This window comes from Rhinatrema bivittatum, chromosome 9 (genome assembly GCF_901001135.1).
Source record: "Rhinatrema bivittatum chromosome 9, aRhiBiv1.1, whole genome shotgun sequence".
In the NCBI taxonomy this organism is placed as follows: Eukaryota; Metazoa; Chordata; class Amphibia; order Gymnophiona; family Rhinatrematidae; genus Rhinatrema; species Rhinatrema bivittatum.
Window position 1 is genome coordinate 138,711,269 of NC_042623.1, and position 20,719 is coordinate 138,731,987.

General features: G+C 45.7%; 1 protein-coding gene across 1 annotated transcript in view; it reads right to left on the minus strand.

Annotated features, from left to right (window-relative positions):
- The window catches only part of COPB2 (coatomer protein complex subunit beta 2), a 125,782-nt gene that overhangs the window by 26,434 nt on the left and 78,629 nt on the right, over nucleotides 1-20,719 (minus strand). The window contains exons 14-17 of the mRNA XM_029616068.1: nucleotides 13,389-13,519; nucleotides 11,592-11,799; nucleotides 11,375-11,485; nucleotides 8,617-8,831 (exon numbers count right to left, since the gene is read on the minus strand). Of these exons, the coding sequence (XP_029471928.1) occupies nucleotides 8,617-8,831; nucleotides 11,375-11,485; nucleotides 11,592-11,799; nucleotides 13,389-13,519 (665 nt within the window). The remainder of the gene's footprint in view (nucleotides 1-8,616; nucleotides 8,832-11,374; nucleotides 11,486-11,591; nucleotides 11,800-13,388; nucleotides 13,520-20,719) is intronic.

A 20,719-nucleotide genomic window follows, 5' to 3' on the forward strand; every position in this document is an offset into this window, starting at 1 on the left:
ATCTGCCATCATAGCATATGTTTCTATGTCTTAGTTTATGTGTCTTGAAAAAGTCTCACTAAAATTAACTTTCAGTGATAACTATTGTTTTTCCAATTACCATGCTGATATCCTCAAAAGCTGATACAATGATTTAGTCCAAGAATCCAATGCTCTAGTGATCCATTGTCAAGGTCTTTATTCTGGCATTTCAGCACAGAAGCTCATATATTACCAAAATAGGCTCAACATTTCATTTTTGGTATCATGGTAAAATTTACTTATGGATAATAGAAGGACTAGGGGGCACTCCATGAAGTTAGCATGTGGCACATTTAAGACTAATCGGAGAAAGTTCTTTTTCACTCAACGCATAAGTAAACTCTGGAATTTGTTGCCAGAGGATGTGGTCAGTGCAGTTAGTGTGGCTGGGTTTTAAAAAGGATTGGATAAGTTCTTGGAGGAGAAGTCTATTACCTGCTATTAAGTTCACTTAGAAATTAGCCAAGGCTATTACTAGCAACGGTAACATTGGGTACTTGCCAGGTTCTTATGGCCTGGATTGCCCACTGTTGGAAACAGGATGCTGGGCTTGATGGACCCTTGGTCTGACCCAGTATGGCATGTTCTTATGTTCTCAAGTTTTACCCATTTACATGTCCCATGGTCAGCATATGCTTTCAGTTTATTTTGATCACTGTTATAGTGAATTCTAATATATACACTAAGGGGTAGATTTTATAAATTTACGCGCGCACTTTTGTTTGTGCACCAGGTGCGAACAAAAGTACGCTGGATTTTATAAGATACTCGCGTAGCCGCGCGTATCTTATAAAATCCAGGGTCGGCGCGCGCTGCCTTGGAGGGAACTTTCCTTCCGCCTCCCCTCACCTTCCCCTCCCTAACCCACCCCCCCCCAGCCCTATCTAAACCCCACCCCTACCTTTGTTGGCAGATTTACGCCTGCTTTCAGCAGGCGTAAATCTGCGCACGCCAGCGGGCTGCTGGTGCGCCATCACCCAACCCGGGGGCTGATCCGGAGGCCTCGACCACGCCCCCAGGCCGGCAGCACGCCCCCGGACCTGCCCCGAACCGCCCCTGACCCCAGACACGCCCCCTCCCACACCTTTTACGAAGCCTCGGGACTTACGCGCATCCCGGGGCTATGTGCTGGCCGGCGGCCTATGCAAAATAGGCGCACGAGTGCCCTGCACGCGTAAATCCGGCTGGATTTACGCGCGCAGGGCTTTTAAAATCCTGCCCTAAGGGCACTATCATCAAATGAGTTTTGTCAGAAAATGTGGGGGGAGAGGGGATCTTGGAGACTTTTAGCCATTCTCTTTTAATTAGTCTGCATCCATTGATTATAAATAAAACTAGGAAAAGTTGTGTGTCCAAGCCTCTTTCCATGTCTGTATTCAGAATCTGTCATGAATGTATGGATAAGAAGCTCTCCTGTAACAAGTGCCATCTACTCTTAACAGCACCCCATATGCTATTAAAGATAAAGTATAAAAATTGTGATTAACAATGACAATGGACAGTTCAAAAAACTAAATTTTAATTTTAGCCATCTCAATAATATTTTGATATTGTTTGTACTACAAAATATCATGTTTCCTTCCCACATCTGTTACAGAAATTGGTCAGCAGTAAAGTGTAGTACAGGGCTTCCCAAACTTTTAGCCAATGTGAACCCCCATTTTAGCAGTTGAAAATTCACATGATCCCAAATGACAACAAAAACAAATTAGCAGGAGGATGGTCTCCATCCAACTCTTAGTCTACTTTCATACTCTCCATACTACATCTTCTCCCTCAATCTCCACCCTCTTCATAGAACCCTTTCTTTTAATCTCCTCCCCTCTAGTGGACTCCACCTCAACCTTCGTCTCTCCACCTCCCAGCCTAACCCCTTATCTCTCTCACCTACTTCATCCCTCAGATGCTCCCTACTCACCCCAAGCAAAACTGTCATTTTCCCTCTCTCCCTATCTCCTCCCCATCATTCTATTCTCCATTCCCTCTTCACTCTTATCTGCCATCCCCTCCATCTCACCTCCTCCTCTGACCTTCTGTCACATCACCCCAAATGATCCCCTTTCACTCCCCAGCAACAATCTTACATCCCCCAATCTTCTATCATTCTCCCTTGCTCACATTCTACAGCCAACCCTTCCCCCACCCACACAGCAAACTCTCTCCAGCTAATCCCTCCTCAAATCTCCCCCTCTAGCTAATCCAACCTTCAAGTCTCCTTCTGCATCTGATCCCTCTATTCAAACAGCCCCTGCTCCAACATCCTTCTAGACAGATTCAGCAACATTTTCCTTTGGGTCCAGGCCAGCAGTGGTTAACTGGTGGGAAAAGAGGGCAAGTTGATGATAGGGGCAACATTTTTTTCTCTTGAGAAGGTTCACTGGTGGGGTGAGGAGAGAAGAATAGTAGCAATCTTGTTTCCTCATAGCTAGTCCTGAACTCAGTGATGTTTTGCAAGAAGCAACAGCACTAATAATGAAAGTCAGTGCGGGGCTTGTGAACCAGTAAAAGCTCACAGGCACTGCATCATCCCTGAGCCTTTCTCATGCAAAGACTACAGTTACCACGGAAATTCATGCAAGGGTGATACTACTACAGACTAGGGTTGCCAACTGGCTCCAGATTTTCAGAACAGATTGATCTAGACTAGGTTTTACCTCATTGCATGCAGGAAAGGAAAATTGGTTCTTACCTGCTAATATTTGTTCCTGTAAGACCACAGATCAGTCCACACCAGTGGGTTATTCATCCCTACCAGCAGATGGAGTCAGAGAACAAAACCTTGAGGCACTGCTACTTAACCGAGTGTTCCACCTGCACGACCTCAGTATTGACCTGTACCCAAGCCAAGATACTTGAAGAATCCTTCAGGGTAGCCCTTCAAGGGTTCAAAGTGGGGTCCGCAAAGGACACGAAGTACTAGGTTGAAACTCTAATCCGGGCAGATCTTTCGCACCGGACGTAACAGCTTAGCCCCTTTGAGGAACCTTACCACATCCAGATGAACCTTACCACATCCAGAGGAACAGAGTCCTACCCTTATACCTGCCTCTAAACGCACCCAAGGCAGCCACCTGCACATGAAACAAGTTGTAAGCCAAACCCTTGGACAACCCTGCTGCAGGAAATCCAGCACATACGACACTTCCACCACCAGAGGACCTAGATGACGCTGAAGATACCAAACTTCAGTTTCCAGACCCTAATATACGCCATAGAGGTCACTGGTCTTCTGGATTGAAGAAGAGTGGAGATGACCTGTTCGGAGTAACCCTTCAATCGAAGGCTCCGCCTTTCAAAAGCCTGACCATGAGACAAAAGCAAACTTCTCGATTTGAAAATATGGGATCCTGACACAGGTCTGGAAAATAAGTCAGACTGAGAGGACCTTCCACCGCAAGCCACACCAGATCTGCAAACCAGTCTCCACGGCTGCTCCAGTGCCACTAGAACCACAGCCCCAGGATGTGATTCTATGCGCCTGAGGACCCGACCTATGAGGGGCCAAGGAGGAAAGATGTACAGGAGGAATTCCCGTCAGCCATCGAGGCCCAATGAACAATCTCTCCATCTTGGAGTTGAGTCGCGTCGCCATAAGATCCAATTGGAGTGTGTCCCATCTTGCACAGATGTGGTTCCACGCCTCCAGGGACAACTCCCACTCCCCAGGATCCAATTGCTACCTGCTGAGAAAGTCCGCCTGCACATTGTCTACTCCCGCTACGTGCAATGTGGCTAGGCCTTAGACATGATGCTCCGCCCAGGCAAATAATCTCCGGGCCTTCAACACCACTGCATGACTCTTCGTGCCGCCCTGCCGATTGATGTATGAAACAGCCATCGCATTGTCAGAGTACACTCAAACCATGCAACCCCAGACCAGGGGCAGAGAAACCTTCAGGGCTCAACGGACCACCCTTGTTTCGTTGAAAAGCTCCTCGTGGCTTAGTGTACCTGCGCTGCCTCCGGAAGCAAGAGCGGGACGGAAAAAATGCCCTGGACTGTTTGGGATGGTCCTCAGGCAGCTTATGAACCTTGTTGTTGCCTAAGGATTTGATAAGCTGTTCCATGTCCTTGCCAAAAAGCTATTTACCCTTGAAGGGGAGAGTGCCCAACTACGATTTAGAAGAGAAGTCTGCAGCCCAATTCCTCAGCCAGAGGAGCCGTCTGGCTGACACCGCTGAGACCATGGCTCTGGCTTGATCCTGGAGGAGATCATAGAGCGCGTCAGCCCCATAAGCCACCGCAGCTTCCAGCCATTCTGCCTGTTCCGCCTCTGCAGACAAGAGGTCCTGGGTGCTGAGTAATTGTTGGACCCACTTGAGACTTGCCTGCTGCATGAGACTGCTACAGACTGTCGCCCGAACTCCTAGAGCCAGAACTTCAAAGATCCTCTTGAGATGAAGCTCCAGCTTACGATCCTGAAGATCCTTTAACGCCGATGGCCCTACCACTGGGATGGTGGTGCATTTGGTGACTGTGGACACCGAAGCATCAACCTTAGGTACCTTAAGCATCTGTAGACATTGCCCTGCCCGAGGATAGAGCTTGTCCATTGCCCTGCCCACCTGGAGGCCTGACTCGGGAGACTCCCACTCCTGAAGCAAGAGCTGCATAAGCATGGGGTGAAATGGAAAGGTATGTGGCGGAGCCCTAAGTCCCGCCAGGACTGGGTCCACGATGCATGAGGTTGAGGCCGTGGGGGGCTCTTCCTGGGGAACCTCAATGCCAAGTTCATCCAAAAGAAAAGGAATCAGCGGGTCAAGTTCCTCTTGTTGAAACACTCGCAGAACCTGGGGATCGTCCCCATCGGCAGGCGGATTAGGAAGGGCCAAAATCTGTGTCTGGATCCGGCAGTGGAAAGGGTTGAGGGGGGTTTGGAGGATCCTGTACGCCCGGCACAGTCCTGACCCTATTTGTACCAGACAAATCTGGGGTCCTAGGACCCTGTCCGGTGGCCACCTGAGGGATCATTCCTGTTCCTCTAAGCTAGTCAGGAAAGTTCTATGCATTAAAAGGACAAATTCTGTGGAAAAACAATGTTGAATCTTCCCAGGCAAGGGGGGAGGGTGTGTCTCTCGTGAGGGTGGTCCGAAACTGCGCCCGGGGAATCCACGGGGCTTAAATCAGGCGACGAAGGGTTAAAAATTGGCTCCGCTGCTCCCTCTCGGCTTGTATCAGCAGGGAGATCCAGGGACAAGATGGCCTTCATTCCTGCGGCTTAGCAACGCGACTCACGGCCCAACCCCAGACCGTCGATTTAGACGCAGCCCCGGAGGGTCCCTCCCCTCCAGGCAGACATGAGGAGCAAAGCCCCTCGCAGGAGAGCCTAGGGGCGGGCTCCCAGCAGGCTGTGCAGGCCGAAGAATGTGGCATTCACTCCGGATTTTGGGGGGGGGGGGGGGAACCACGTTGTATGACTGCGCTGAGAAGGCACTGCCTGGCTGACATGAGCCGGAGCACAAGCCCTGCTACGCTGTCCCCTGTAGGTGCCGCTGCAAATGCTGCCGTTTGCCTTTTGCCCGTTTCCTCTCCTTTTTCTTTGATTTTTTTTTTTTTTAATACAACTTTAGGAGAGCAGAGGAATGAGCACCTCCCTGCTACAGAACCCGAGGGAGAAGCCTCTCCAGGGTCACACTAGGGCAAAGAAGGGGGAGTGACTGGACCACCAGTATCACCCCAAGCAGGCAGGCTGAAGGTCACTGGGAAAGTGGGTCCCAGGCTGAATACTCAAGGGGAAAAATCCCCCCTGGGACTCAGTAAGAGCTAGGAGACAGTCCTGTCTCACTGTGACACAAAGTCTGATTTTCCTTTTTTTTTTAAATAGAATACTTGCTTGATCTTGTAACAAACCCAAAGGGAAAAGAGCAAAGAGATCTCCAAAGAGAAAGAAGGTAGGTAATACTAGGGAACCGCAGGTTCAACTGCCTGCATCTGCTGGAGATAGAGAAATACTGAAGGGACGCAGGTTGAGAACTGTCCTGATATAGGATACCCTTTCAGTTTTTCTCGGTCTCCATCTCCTGGACAGGAGGCTCAACCCACTGTCTGGACTGATCCGGGTATGTACAGGGAACCCCTGATTCATCTTCCCCCGATCCCGGGGGACTGTCAGCCGCCTCACCCTCCCCTTCCGAATCATCCTGCCTGACCGGGGAAAGAATGGGGAGAGAATCGCCCAACCGTCCTGCGGTCTCCTGCATTGCCTCCTTGGCGGCAACGGGAACAGACCCTGCTGACCTCCTGCTGCAATTTCCTGCATGGCTCGAGGGGCCTTCCTGCCCTGAAACGTACACCGGGCAGAGGGAACGCGAGTTCAGACCTGCTGCCGCCTCACCTCACATGCGGCAGGTGGCCATTTTAGTTTTTGATGCCAGCTCTCCTGATCGCACCCCACGGCGCTCCCCCATGAGGCCTCCCATGCCAGACTTGGGCCCATCGACCCGCCGCAAGGAACGGATGCAATCCCCACTGGGGAGTTCCCAGGAACGGAGAGTCCAGTTGGCTCCAACAGAGCACAGGACTACACAAGGAACGAGGCATTGAGGTTCCCTTCCGGCACTAGCGTTGAAATAGACCGCGAACCCCTGGAGCACTGGGTTAACAACCAGGCGACCACTGCTCAAGTCTTGCACCTCCCGGCCCTGGCTGACAGCTCCCGCTGACTAGGCCCTCCCCGCCGAAGTTCCTCTAAGCTCTGCTCTTCTGCTTCTTGTACATTGTTGGTTTTTTTTTTTAAACAAGGAACTTAAAGAAACTTTATTAAGCAGGTACTTCCCTGTCCAGAGGAAGAAAGGCGAGAGGGTGCTTCGGAGGGTCGAGGGAGCCAGGACCCTGGCTATCGGACAGTCCGGTATGCTGCGGGTGAACCCAGTCAGGGGTATCCAAACCCCCAGTGGCCTAGCTCCACCTGAGGGATGGCCCACGAAGATGCCTAGCAACTCAGGCAGCGTCCATGATCTAGAACCTAAAATTACTGTAAAACAAAAAAAAATTGTTTTTCTTCCCACTAACAGCCTGCAGGTGCAGATCTACCATCTGCTGGAGTCAGAGAAATACTGAGGTCCTGCAGGTGGCACTCTCAGTTAAGTAGCAGTGCCTCAGAGTTTTGTTCTCTGACTTCATCTGCTGGAAGGGATGAGTAACCCACTGGTCTGGACTGACCTGGATATTGTTCAGAAACTTGTAGTTTAGACTTCCCTATTGGATTTATTTAGAAAAGCAAACCTAGAAGTCCCTGGGTGCAATAGGGTAAACCTGGAACTGGATCAACTTGTCCTAAAAATCTGGAGGCAATTGGCAAGCCAAAGTAGACCTGTGAGTGCGTGCTGGCTCACAGGCTTCACACTGACTTCTACTATTAATGTTCCCAATGTCTAAAGAGCACTGGCCCATAGTTTGGGAAACTCTGATGTAGTGTAAGCATGTGCAATTAATATTGCGATTGGACCATATGCACATCACATATAAATCATCACACCTACATTTAAGTAAGAAAATAAAGCTAACATTTCTAATATGCTACCCGAAAAAAACCCCCAACTCAGACACTTTTCATTCATACCTCATACACACATTACCCACTTAAAAATATACAAAAGTGTACAAAACCCCCCCAAAAAAAACTGTATTGCCTTAACAATACAGTATTATGTATATAATTTATAGTTGAATTCACTTCCTCCTATGAGAGCCTCATTTCACCTTGTGCCCCAAGGCTTCCTCAAGGAGATTCAATATATCATTCCACTCTCAAATATCATCCTCGTGCTTAATTCTTCTCCTAAGCTTGATTCTCTCCATTTCTCCCTCCACCAGCAAAAGGAGAAAAGTGTTTCTTGCTTGCATCCAATACCTCCTTTGCTGGCTCAAATCTGAAATGTGAATGCACAGTGCCCCAGTGGTCTCGCAGGATCTGGTGGCATCGTATGTTCAGAGTGAAACCAGCAAAGGAAGAAGCACGTGCAGATAAGCAGCATATTAGTGGGGAGGGGAGGAGATTTATTTATTTATTTAAAGCTTTTTTTATACCGGCATTCATGATAGAATCACATCATGCCGGTTTACAAGTAACAAGGGGGGTGATAACCTAGAACAATTAACAGGTGACGAAAAGCAAAAAAGTTACAATAAAACAGGGGAAGAAGGAACTGGGAGAAGACAAGAGGCTTGAATGGTTTTTAGGAATGAGAATAAAAAACAACAAGGACAACAACTATTTACATAGTACTGGAATGTAACTTGGTGGTTGTTGCAGTCAATCCGTTGGGTCTATTGGCGATGTGAAAGATAAGGAGAAAAATGCATAAATTGGTAGTGAGGGTTGGGGAGAAGAGCAAGGAGCCCATGAGTGAGGAGGCAGCGCATACAAAGATAAGTTAAGTTATTAGTGAGTTTTTTCTAATTATATGAATTTTTTAAAATTATATAAAGGGAGCCCATCCCCCCAGAGTCAGTCCTGAGTGTGAGTCTTGGTATTTTCAGTAAACCCAACAGTTATTTTCGGTGCTGCTACCAGGCTTGCCCCTATATCAGGTCAGTAAATATGAAATATACATGGTTAAAAATTAATTAGAACAACTTTCTGGAAGTCCTTACTTTCCCTGTAAGAAGTAGCTTAGAAATGCCACATTATTTTTTCCATCTTTCTCCGCTCCTTCCGCCAGTTTATTCACCATGGTAGCATTTCCCGAGGCAGTGGCCAAAAGTAACAAGCCACCATAGTCTTGCGCATGGTGAAGACACTCCTGGGCTAATCCAAACTGGCATTTATTGATAGCCAGCTCTGCAAGCTGCTTCCACTTCTGTTCTGACTGGAAGGGAGACATTTTTACAGTTAGACAAAGAAAGAAAAGAAAATACACCGCAGTGTGTTGATCCTCTCTCATGTGACTAACTACAAGTGTGCATTTTCTGAACCAAATTGTCTGTCGGGCTATTTTTGTCTCTGTCACATGGAGATGTTCTCAATGTCAATGTGTTAGTGCAAACTCTCACTGGTGAAGAGAGAAATAAAAAATACACATCTAGAGATCTAGGCACAAGGGGTCCCTCCCAGGCTGTCTATAATATTTTTATACATTTACAAGAACAAATTAGTACAGCCTTATCTGGCTATCTGGCCGTGGTTAGCTGCTGCCATTCACCCAAATAAGTCAGTACTTATTTGGCTAAGTGGTGGCAGCTGAGTTCTGTATTGGAGTCACTACCCAGGAAAAGGACCTTCGAGTCCTTGTGGACAATATGTTGAAATCCTTGGCTCAGTGCACAGCAGCAGTCAAAAAAGCAAACAGAATATTAGGAATGAGAATAAAATGGAAAAAATATATTGCTTCTGTATCGAGCCATGGTGCGATGCACCTTGAGTACTGTGTACTCTTCTGGCCATCCCATCTCAAGAAGGACGTAGCAGAACTAGAAGAGGTGCAGAGGAAGGCAACAAAAATGATAAAGGGGATGGAACGTCTCTCCTATGATGAGGGGCTATGCAGACTGGGGCTCTTCAGCTTGGAAAAGAGACAGCTGAGAGGGGACATGATAGAAGTTTATAAATTCTTGAGTAGGGTGGAACGGGTAAATAAAAGGACAGTTTTTTACTCTTTCAAATAGTACTAAAACAAGAGGACACTCCATGAAAGTAACCACCAGCAGATTTAAAACAAATCATAGAAAGTCCTTTTTCACTCAGTGCACTATCAAGCTGTGGAATCTGTTGCCAGACAACATGATCAAGGTGATTAGCTTAGAGGGGTTTAAAAGAGGTTTGGACAAGCTCCCAAAGGAGACTAAAGAAAGCTATTGCTATCTCTCAGGTCAATCCAGTAACGAGTGGTAGGAAGAGCTGCGTTAGTGCCCGGCGCACCCGGGGTTGCCGCACGCACAGTCCAGCTCACCTACCGCTCGATCCTGTATGTAAATAGCTTGCAAATGCAAGCTGTGTCTAAGAAGCGTCCGTGAAGCGTTAGGCCCGCGCAACCCATTTTACTGTATAGAGCGCTATACAGCGCCTATACAGTAACCTGGGTGCGCGGGCCTAACGCTTCACGGACACGCTGGTATCTATCATTTCAAATGACATTTGAAATGACAGGTACCAGGAAGTGGACGGTTCTCAGACGCTCGGGATTGTCAGCCCTCTCTCCCCTCCTCCCGAAGCAAGGCGCGAAAGCAGCCTTGCTCCGGGAGGAGGGGAGAGAGGACTGGCAGTGTAAAGCGACGAAGCTACTTACTTTTTTTGCAGCCCCCCTCCGGAGACGGACATCGGCGAAGACGGCCGTGGCTCCCCTGCCTCCAGCTGCCCGCGAAGATGGACGCACGGGCGAAAGCGGCCCCTGTGCGTGCAATTGGGCCCTCATGAAGTAACGTCACATGCCGTGACGCCAAACGTCGTGACGTCACGCCTTGAGCGGCCCAATTGCACGAACAGGGGCCGCTTTCGCCCGTGCAGGTGTCCATCTTCGCGGTCAGCTGGAGGCAGGGGAGCTGCGGTCGTCCTCGCCGATGTCCATCTCCGGAGGGGGGCTGCAAAAAAAGTAAGTCGCTTCGTCGCTTTACACTGCCAGTCCTCTCTCCCCTCCTCCCGGAGCAAGGCTGCTTTTCACGCCTTGGTTCGGGAGGAGGGGAGAGAGGACTGGCAATCCCGAGCGTAGGATTGCCCGTCCTCTCTCCCCTCTCTCTCTTGCAACTTTTTTTTTTCGCTTTTTCGCTTTTTTTCGCTTTTGTTGCTTCGGGAGGAGGGGAAAGGACTGGGGCTGCCTCGGAGACCAGCACCCATGGACGTGGCCAGGGCAGGTAAGCGGGGGCTGGGGGAAAGTTTGCCGCCTATCCTTACCCCTGCCTCTAACGCAGGGGTAAGGGTAGGCGTTAAGTTAGCAGGTTAAACGTGCGGCAAAACGGCAGGGTAAAAAAGCGATAGTCGGGGCACGCGTTACTGGATGGTAGGGAATAGCTAATTCGATCGTTTACATGTAATATACATGCCGCGTGCGGAAGGGGTTACCCGGGGATTTAAGGACGCGGTAAGAGTAGGTTAAAGGGGATTGTGGATCGCAAGAAGGGCTAACGCGACCGGAAAGTGAGTAGAAAGCGGGTTAGGAGCGGGGTAAATGCGGCCGCACTTTACTGGATTGACCTGCAGGTGAGTTAACAGGCACACTGGAGCTGTCAGACATTTGCAGCCTGGATTAGCCACTGTCAGAGACAGGATGCTGGTCTGATCCAGCATGGTGATCTTTATATTCATTGTGTGAGATGCTTGTATGCTGCCTGCTAAATTAAAATGTTAATCAATGTCACTAACAGTTGCATGCTGGTCATATACCAAAACCTTCAATTCAGCCTTTTTCTCTTGGCTCACCTCGGCTTCCACAGCCAGCTGGTATGCAATCTTCAGCTCTCCAAGCTGAAGAGCCAGCTCAAAGCGATGTTCTGGGTCTGTAGAAACTGCAAGAGCTTGTTGTTTGAAGCCCTACATTTTAAAAAAGAAAATTAAATTAAGGGATGAACATTTATGAATCACATTTTTGTTGCAAAAAAACTGAACATGCTAAAAAGTGTGAAAGGATTTATCTTGCCTGTTTCTCAAGAAAGTGTGCCACCCTGGTTCTCTGCTCCTTGGGGATGGTAGGAAGGACTTTGTCAGCCATGCCGAAGTCTCTCCGCATCACTGCTGTCTGGTATTCCAGCACAGAGACCAATAAGGAATAACTCACTATGTTCAGTTCTTTGTCACCCAGATAAAGCCGGTTGTCCTTAGGAATATAACCTAATAAATACATGGTCCTAAAACAAGAGAAACGGCAATTCACAAAAATACAAGACACTTGGCACTAGTATTGCAGCATACTCCAAGTTAAATAACTATGAAAGCATTGATTTCAAAAGTAATCTTTAATAATTTTTATATAAGGATATGCCAACAAATAGAAATAGTTGGTGTGTGTTTCAGTCAACTTGCATATATACATTTGTTGACAAGATATAAAAATACAAATCAGCACAGAAAATGACTTGCCACAGCCAGGCATGAAATATATTTTAAATTAAATGTCATGTCAGCCCACCCTAGATTTCCCAAAATATATTTTTCAAATCTGTCACTGTATCATTTCCCTTTCAAAAATATATGCTATTCAAAAAGCAAACACCATTTAATGCAGTGTATAATTCTTATTCTTTCTGAACCTAAATTAGTGCATTTGATTTCTACCATTAAGCTAAAACATTTGAAAACCCAAGTTAACTATAACATTTGTTTCAATTTAATACATTTAAAATGTTTTCACTCTAATTAAATAAGCAAAGGGTTCCAATCCTTTTGATTTTACAAGTGCCTGGCACACTTATATGTATACAGTACCAACAAATTTTAAAGTCTAGAGCTGGCTAAGATTCCCTCTGTAATGTGCAGCAATGGAAATAATGGTATCCAAGAAACAATTTAACTACTGCAAATTCCTGTTCTTCATAATTATATTCTCTTGATTCACTGGGATACTGTATTGTACGGTCTTATTTTTGGTCCTTATGCTCTTTTGGGCTTCCAGCTCAATCAGAACCAAGTTGGGATTTGGGATCTGGCACTGAAAGGCTTCATTTCAACTACTCGGGGATTTTCCCTCTGTTATATCCCCTCCCAACTTACTTCAGTCCAATCACTGCCACAACTGTCCTTGAAGAACTCTAATCATAGATCCTAAATCCAGCCACTAGGTGTCACTGTTGCACAATGCTATGACTTGCTCTCTCACAGTTCCCACAGTATCTAGAGCTGGCCCAGGAAGGAGGTCACCTGAGTCAAAAATCGAATCTAGGTCTCCAAGCAAAGCAGTATGCAGCACTGCCAATGAGCCACTAGGTTGGCCCTGCAGTACACCATTTTGACCAAAAGAATATTTAATGCTTTCACCCATATGACAGTACTCTGGTCAACAAACAAGAGGTAAGAGACTCTTCAATTTATGTAGGTGCTCCAATAGACTACTCTCTACTTTGGGTTTCGCCTCTCCATCCCAAACATGCACTTTTTTTTTTTTTTAACATGTTCTTTATGAAGTATATGAACAAAATGCAAATAGAGCACACTATATCCATCTACCCATCCTAGTGCATATGTAAATCTGCTGGTACGAGGGATTTACACACTTAAGTTTGTTGTGCTAACCCACTTAAGCATGGACAGGCTGACTCATACACACACCCAGAAAATGCCACAATCCAGGGTCTAGATTGAAAAGGAGGACCTAAAAGAGCTCACAAAGAACACATTTGGCCCAATGGGAACGCATCTTGCCAAACTTCTTGTCTAATAAAATGCAACTAGAAAACACAAGGATTTACTGCACTGAGTAAATAATATTTAAACCAGTTACCTGTCCAAGTGGGCAATAGTGACAATTTCTCCTCCAACATAGTAGTTCAATCTGTTCACAGAACTGGTATAAATAAAGCAGTCCCCTACCCACAATCCTGTTTTCACAATTTCCTGAATCTCACCAAGAACCTGCAAAACAGTGAACATTTTTTGAACAGACAAAACAAATACTGTAAGAATATATGCAATGTGAAATTGTTTCCTATAAGACAAGTGCATGTTGCAGCCTCATGCCTATCTACAGGGTGTCACGCGGCCATAAGGGAGACCTATTTTCAAGAGCAATATTTTTACCCTCTTGTGGGTAAAATCAGAGAAGTGTTTTGCCAGTCTTCGGGTTAGAGAGTGTTGACGTTACTTCCTAGCATTCTATACTAAAGCAAGTTGCTTACCTAAACAGTGTTCTCCACAGACAGAAGGATGGACTAGCCATGACATGTTGGTGATGTCATCCAGTAGCACCAAATGGACTTCTCTTTAAGCTAGTAGAGCTTCTGAGCATGTGTGGGAATTCCTACATGGACATTCCCTCATAAGCCTCCTCAGTCAATTTTAGAGCTAAATCTAGCTTGATTGTCTACTCCTCCATGGAGATGGGCAGATTTGCTATTTTTGAAACTGTTCATAATTCAGTTCATAGTTCTATGTAAAGCCTGTTTGCGACTTTTAGTTCCATGTAAACCGATATGATGTTCCCCTACGAATGTCTGTCTATAAAAATGTTCAAATAAAAAAAAAAATAAAAAGGCTAAATCATCCTGCTGTCTCTGGTAAATACTATTTACAATAAGAAAATTTGCTTTCTCTGTTGATAAGCAGGGCTGAATTAGCCATAACATGTGGGTGTCAGAATTGTACATATCCACAATGTAATGTACAATTCTGGTCGCCGCATCTCAAAAAAGATATAGTTGCGATGGAGAAGGTACAGAGAAGGGCAACCAAAATGATAAAGGGGATGGAACAGCTCCCCTATGAGAAAGACTAAAGAGGTTAGGACTTTTCAGCTTGGAGAAGAGATGGCTGAGGGGGGATATGATAGATGTGTTTAAAATCATGAGAGGTCTAGAATGGGTAGATGTGAATCGGTTATTTATCTTTTGGATAATAGAAAGACTAAGGGGCACTCCATGAAGTTAGCATGGGGCACATTTAAAACTAATCAGAGAAAGTTCTTTTTCACTCAACTCACAATTAAACTCTGGAATTTGTTGCCAGAGGATGTGGTTAGTGCAGATAGTATAGCTGTGTTTAAAAAAGGATTGGATAAGTTCTTGGAGAAGTCCATTACCTGCTATTAATTGAGTTGACTTAGAAAATAGCCACTGCTATTACTAGCAACGGTAACATGGAATAGACATAGTTTTTGGGTACTTGCCAGGTTGTTATGGCCTGGATTGGCCACTGTTGGAAACAGGATGCTGGGCTTGATGGACCCTTGGTCTGACCCAGTATGGAATGTTCTTATGTTCTTAAGCCTGAAGATGACTTTTTAATAAAGTCAGTCATTTTACAGTCTAACATATGAAGGGCTTTCTTACTTTCATATGTGTGTGGCCTTGCGAAGATCATAGGTAACATGATGGCTTGATTAGATTTAGATTTATTAAGTTTTATATACCGTCATTAGGGATCCATCGTAACGGTTCACAACAAAATAAAACATGCAGCTAAGTATAACATACAGAATATTAATAACCTAAAGTATATTTAAAAAACATTATTAATCCTAAAATACATTAAAATACCTTATCAAACCAAAAATACATTCAAAATACATTATTAAACCTAAAATCATCTAAATACATTATTAACCTAAAATACCTCATTATACCTAAAATACATCAAAATAAACAAACACCTCTTAAATTAACCTAAAAGTACTGAAAGCTGATATTACTTTCAGCAGAAACTTTAGGTGGGTGCAAAGCGCCACCCTATTGTGGAAAAACAGCACATAAGGAGGATAATGAACCAACACACGAAGTTCTTTGACTCTGTTGTCTGATGTGACTGCTACAAGGAATATTACATTCCATCTTAGAAACTTGAGAGAAACTGACTCCGATTGTTTAAATGAGGCATCATCAGTTGTGCCAGAAGCACGTTTAGGTTCTATGGAACAGTTGGCTTCACAACTAGAGGTTTGGTATGCCATAAATCTTTCATGAACCTGGAAACTAACAGATGTGGAGATTGGGTTACTCTCGATTTGAGCATAAGCCTCTATGGCACTGAGATGTACTCTTAAAGGTGAGGTGCCAAGTCCTGAAGTAGAAAGAGAGAGAAAACAGAGCAGCAACTGTTTGGATTCGCAAGCAAAGGGATATAAGGTACTGGAGAAGGTCTTGTAGTTGATGTTTTTTTGGCCTCAACCTCTTTGGGTAAGACATTTCAGTGATCATTGAGCATTTAACATCCAAGTCATCAAGTTGATGGAGGGAAGGTTAGGATGAAATAGACGTCTCTCTTCTTAGGTTAATAAGAATGGTTCTGACCCTAGAGATATCAGAAGGTTGTTGGACAGCTGTACTAGATACATGAATTAAGCTTGTCTGGGCTATGCTGGAGCTATGAGGTTCAGATGGGCCTGGTCTTTGAGCACTTTTTGCACTGTTCTGGCTATCAGTGGAATTGGTGAAAAAGCGTACATGAGATCTGCATTCCAATAGAACAGAAAAGCATCATGAGCGGACCCGAGTTCATTGGGAAGTACTGAGCAAACATTTTCCAGTTTTGTGTTTTGTTCTAATGCAAACAGGTCAATCTTTGGAAGTCCCCACAGACTGAATAGTCTGTCAGCTGTTGATTGTTGCAGAGGCCATTCATGTGGTCGAAAGCTCTGCTAAGGCAATCTGCTAACATGTCGGAGATTCTAAAAAGGTAAGTCGTTTGCAATACAACTTTATGTATGCATGCCCATTCCCATATCTTTACTGTCTTCTGGCAGAGAATCCATGACCCTGTTCCGCTCAGCTTGTTCATGTAGAACATAGTTATTTGCTTGTTGGTTTGAATGAGCATGCTCTTCCCTTGGAAGAGGTGAGTGAATGATAGAGCATATCTAACCATTCAATTCTTGAGACTGATCTGAAATTGTCTTTCTATGAATGACCAAGTTCTTAGAGTCTGAAAGAGCCCCATGTGGGCCTCCCAACTTTTTGTGGAGGCATCCAATGCCAGTGTAACTTGATGAGATGTATAGTGGTGATCCCTCCTGAAGGATATAGAGGTCTAGCCACTAGCTCAGTTCAATGTTTCTTCTAATTTTTGAGACTGCACACAAATTTTCTTTTGTGCAGCTTTTTATAGACAGTTTAAATTTGTGTGCTACAAGCCAGTATAATACAAATAATATTGCGCGGGGTTCATGACCTGTGTATGCACAGCTTAGAGGGAACAGTGGCGCAGTTCTGTTTCATTTCTTCTGAAATTCTCACCTTGGTTGTCAAGGGTTGAGTTAGCTAGTCTCATTAGGAGTGGATGTCTCACTGCAGGAGCCGTATATAAAGGAGGGTTAGTAAAACTATGAATTGCATTAGCCATGTGGTCCAAACAATTAGAACGTCTTTGGCTGTAGACTGATCCATGTTAAAGTCTGACACAAGGAATCTGAAAGCATTCACCTGATCTGATGGAAGGAAAGTTCTCTCCTGCAGGGATTCTATCCACACTTTAAAAAATTTGATTTTCTTGGAGGAAATTAGAGTTGATTTCTCAAAATTCACCAGGAACCCCAACGACCGTGGGAGTTGAATTGAAATTTGCAGAGAGATTAGCATACTTTCATGATAATTCATCTTCATAAGCTACCGTGTTTCCCCGATAGTAAGACACCCCTGATAGTAAGACGTAGTGGGAATTTTAGGGGGGTCGGCTAATGTAACACATCCCCCGAAAGTAAGACGTACCTGTCATTTCAAAAAAAAAATATTTTTAAATACCTGTCGGAGGGCCGCGTGGGTCCAGGCGGCTGGCGGCGGGAGCCAGGTGGTCGCGTGTTAAATCTAGGCCGCGGGCGGGTGGGCGCTTGTTCCAGGCGGCGGCGGCGGGGGCGGGTGGACGCGCGTTAGTTCGAGACGGCCGGCGGGCGGCGGGTGGTCGCGTGTTAAATCTAGGCCGGGTCGCACAGGCGCGCATTCATTCACTGCCGGTGGGGGCTGCCTCGGCAGCCCCCACCGCAGTGAATGAATGCGCGCCTGTGCGACCCCTGCGATTCGGCGCTGGGGGCTGCCGGTGGGGGCTGCGGCAGTGAATGAATTCATTCATCCAGGCGGAGGAGCCGGCTGCTTTCGCCGCTGCCGGCTGCTTTCGGCTGCCGCTGCCGGCTGCTTTCGGCGCTCAAGGCAGTCACATGCTGTGACGTCACGGCATGTGACTGCCTTGAGCGCCGAAAGCAGCCGGCAGCGGCGAAAGCAGCCGGCTCCTCCGCCTGGATGAATGAATTCATTCACTGCCGCAGCCCCCACCGGCAGCCCCCACCGGCAGCCCCCAGCGCCGAATCGCAGGGGTCGCACAGGCGCTGTGGGCCTGTGCGCGCATTCATTCACTGCCGGTGGGGGCTGCCGAGGCAGCCCCCACCGGCAGTGAATGAATGCGCGCCTGTGCGACCCGGCCTAGATTTAACACGCGACCACCCGCCGCCCGCCGGCCGTCTCGAACTAACGCACATCCACCCGCCCCCCCCCCCCGCCGCCGCCGCCTGGAACAAGCGCCCACCCGCCCGCGGCCTAGATTTAACACGCGACCACCCGGCTCCCGCCGCCAGCCGCCTGGACCCACGCGGCCCTCCGACAGGTATTTAAAAATAATTTTTTTTTGAACACTCAGGTTTTTTTTCCAATATAAGACATACCCTGAAAGTAAGACATAGTGGGACTTTTGGGGGTAAAAAGAAAGTAAGACGCTGTCTTATATTCGGGGAAACACGGTAGTCATATACATAAGGGGAGACTCTGGTGCCCTGTCATTATAGATGCACTGCTATTATAGCCAGGAACTTGGTAAAGACCTTCAGTGCTGCTGACAAGCCAAAGGGGAGCATTTTGAATTGATAATGGGAGTCCACTATGAAGTGCAATAAATTCCAGTGGGAGGGATGGATGAGAATATGAGCATAAGCATCCTTTAGATCCAGAGTGCACATCCACTCTCAACTCTGGATGAAAGGGAGAACTGTGTGTAAGAAATTCATTTAAAATTTCTTCCAGAGTATATGCTTGTTCAGGTTTTTTAAATCCACGATGGCTCTCAGTCCCCCAGATTTCTTGGGGCTAAGCAAATAGCGAGAGTAGAACCCCCAACTATGGTGATGGGGAGGAACCGGTTATTTTGCCCACTGATGGAGATGCGTCTCCACTTCCTGGCACAGTTACGTTGAGTGAGCCTGATCCGGATTGAAGGCTGAGTGATGAAGCGTAATAAACCGGGAGAAATGTAAGCAGTATCCAGATTCCACAAACTCCAGATAAAGTTGGATTCTTTCCTCTACCAGACAGGATGGTTACTGGGTTTGAAAAGTGGTCAAAAACTTGGTCCAGGTTTGGGCTGGACCTCTTGGGTTATTTTTGGTTGATGGTGCTCGGTTTGTTGAGCATGAGTTGGAAGTTGTTGCTGTTGCAGAAGTAGAGGTGGCATCTGTTATTGTTGGAATTGCCAGAAGGGGCATCGGTGCGCCTTGTAGAAGGCTGTTGCTCCTGTCCTGCAGATAGGGACTGGACAGCCACCTGCTGTTCCTTTATTTGAGCAACTGTTTCTCTGAGATTTTCTTCAAAAATGTGATCATCCAAGAAGGGGAAGTCCATCAATTAATCATGGACATCATTGTGTAAGCTACTGGATCTTAATCAATCCATGCAGTGCGTTCCATTGTGAGCTGATGAGGAGTATGCCATGGTATCAAACGCTTCATAGATGGCTTGAATAAGATGGTGAATAAACTCTTCCACATCCAAGCATGGTTGAGGGTATGCAATTCTGCCTTCACTGGGCAGAAGAAAAGGCTTCAATTTCTGTATACAAACATGTATGTATTGAATGATGTAGAACTGGTGAGTAGAGATCAATTCATTAATCCTGGAGCTTTGTAACATTTTTTTTTTTTTTAATCAAAATTGTCCAGTAACCTGGAATCCTTCCATAGTAGAGTATTTAAGTATATCCTTGTTTTCTTTGTTTTTTTAAGAGTCTATTAGAAACACAGAATCATAGAAGTGATGGCAGAGAAGGACCAAATGAGCTTCCCAGCAAGCTTATGCCAGTATCTGCTGCACTGTGCAGGTTTACCCCCATGCTTATCAGGGCCGTCAGATGCTGTTTGAATCCAATTTCCTTTAACCATTGTTATGAAAGCAGACGGCAGTGTTGGAGTTGCATCAAAAGTATCAGACTTAGTGATTAAAAGTAGTAAACACCGCATCAGCTAGTTACCCCCATGTTTATTTGTTCCCCAAACCGTAAAAGTTGGGGCCCTTGTTGGTTGTTATCTGAGTCCAGTTCTCCTTGCCACTGAAGCAGAGGGCAATGATGGAGTTGCATCAACAGCATCAAGACTTAATTGTTAAGGGTAGCAACTGGCACACCAGCAAGTATCCCCCAGTTACCCCCATGCACTCTGTTCTTTATTGCCAATCTCTAGACTTTAGGGATCCACAGTGTTTATCCCATGCCCCTTTGAATTTCTTGACTGTTTTCGACTTCACCACCTGTTCCTGAAGGGCATTCCAGGCATTTACCACCCTCTCCGTGAAGAAATATTTCCTGACATTGGTTCTGAGTCGTCCTCCCTGGAGTTTCATTTCATGACCCCTAGTTCTATTGATTTCTTTCCAACAGGAAAGGTTTGACAATTATGCATCATTAAAACCTTTCAGATATCAAAGTCTTATCATATCTCTTCTGCATCTCCTTTCTTCCAGGGTGTACATTTATTTATTTTTTTTTATTTAAAAATCGTTTGTATACCGCTTTTACAAAAATATTTGATCAAAACTGTTCACAACTGAAACAAAATTTAAAAACAATAAAAGACAAAATAAATAAAATCTAAAAATAACCAAACAACAAAATAACAATTATCAACTCAAAAGACTAACATAAGTGCCATAATAAACCGCAATCAAAAGTTAGGTAAACCAAGGGAGGGAAGGGAAGGAGGAGGAAGAAAGGAAAAAAAAAAAACCAAAAAACTAACAGTATATGGTAAAAGTATGGATCAGTGAGGATACAAAACTTATTGACTTGTTAGATGTTGAAAAGCTTTTTGAAATAGTTGGGTTTTTAATGCTTTCTTAAACTCTTTGGTATGTGATATGAGACGGAGTGAATCAG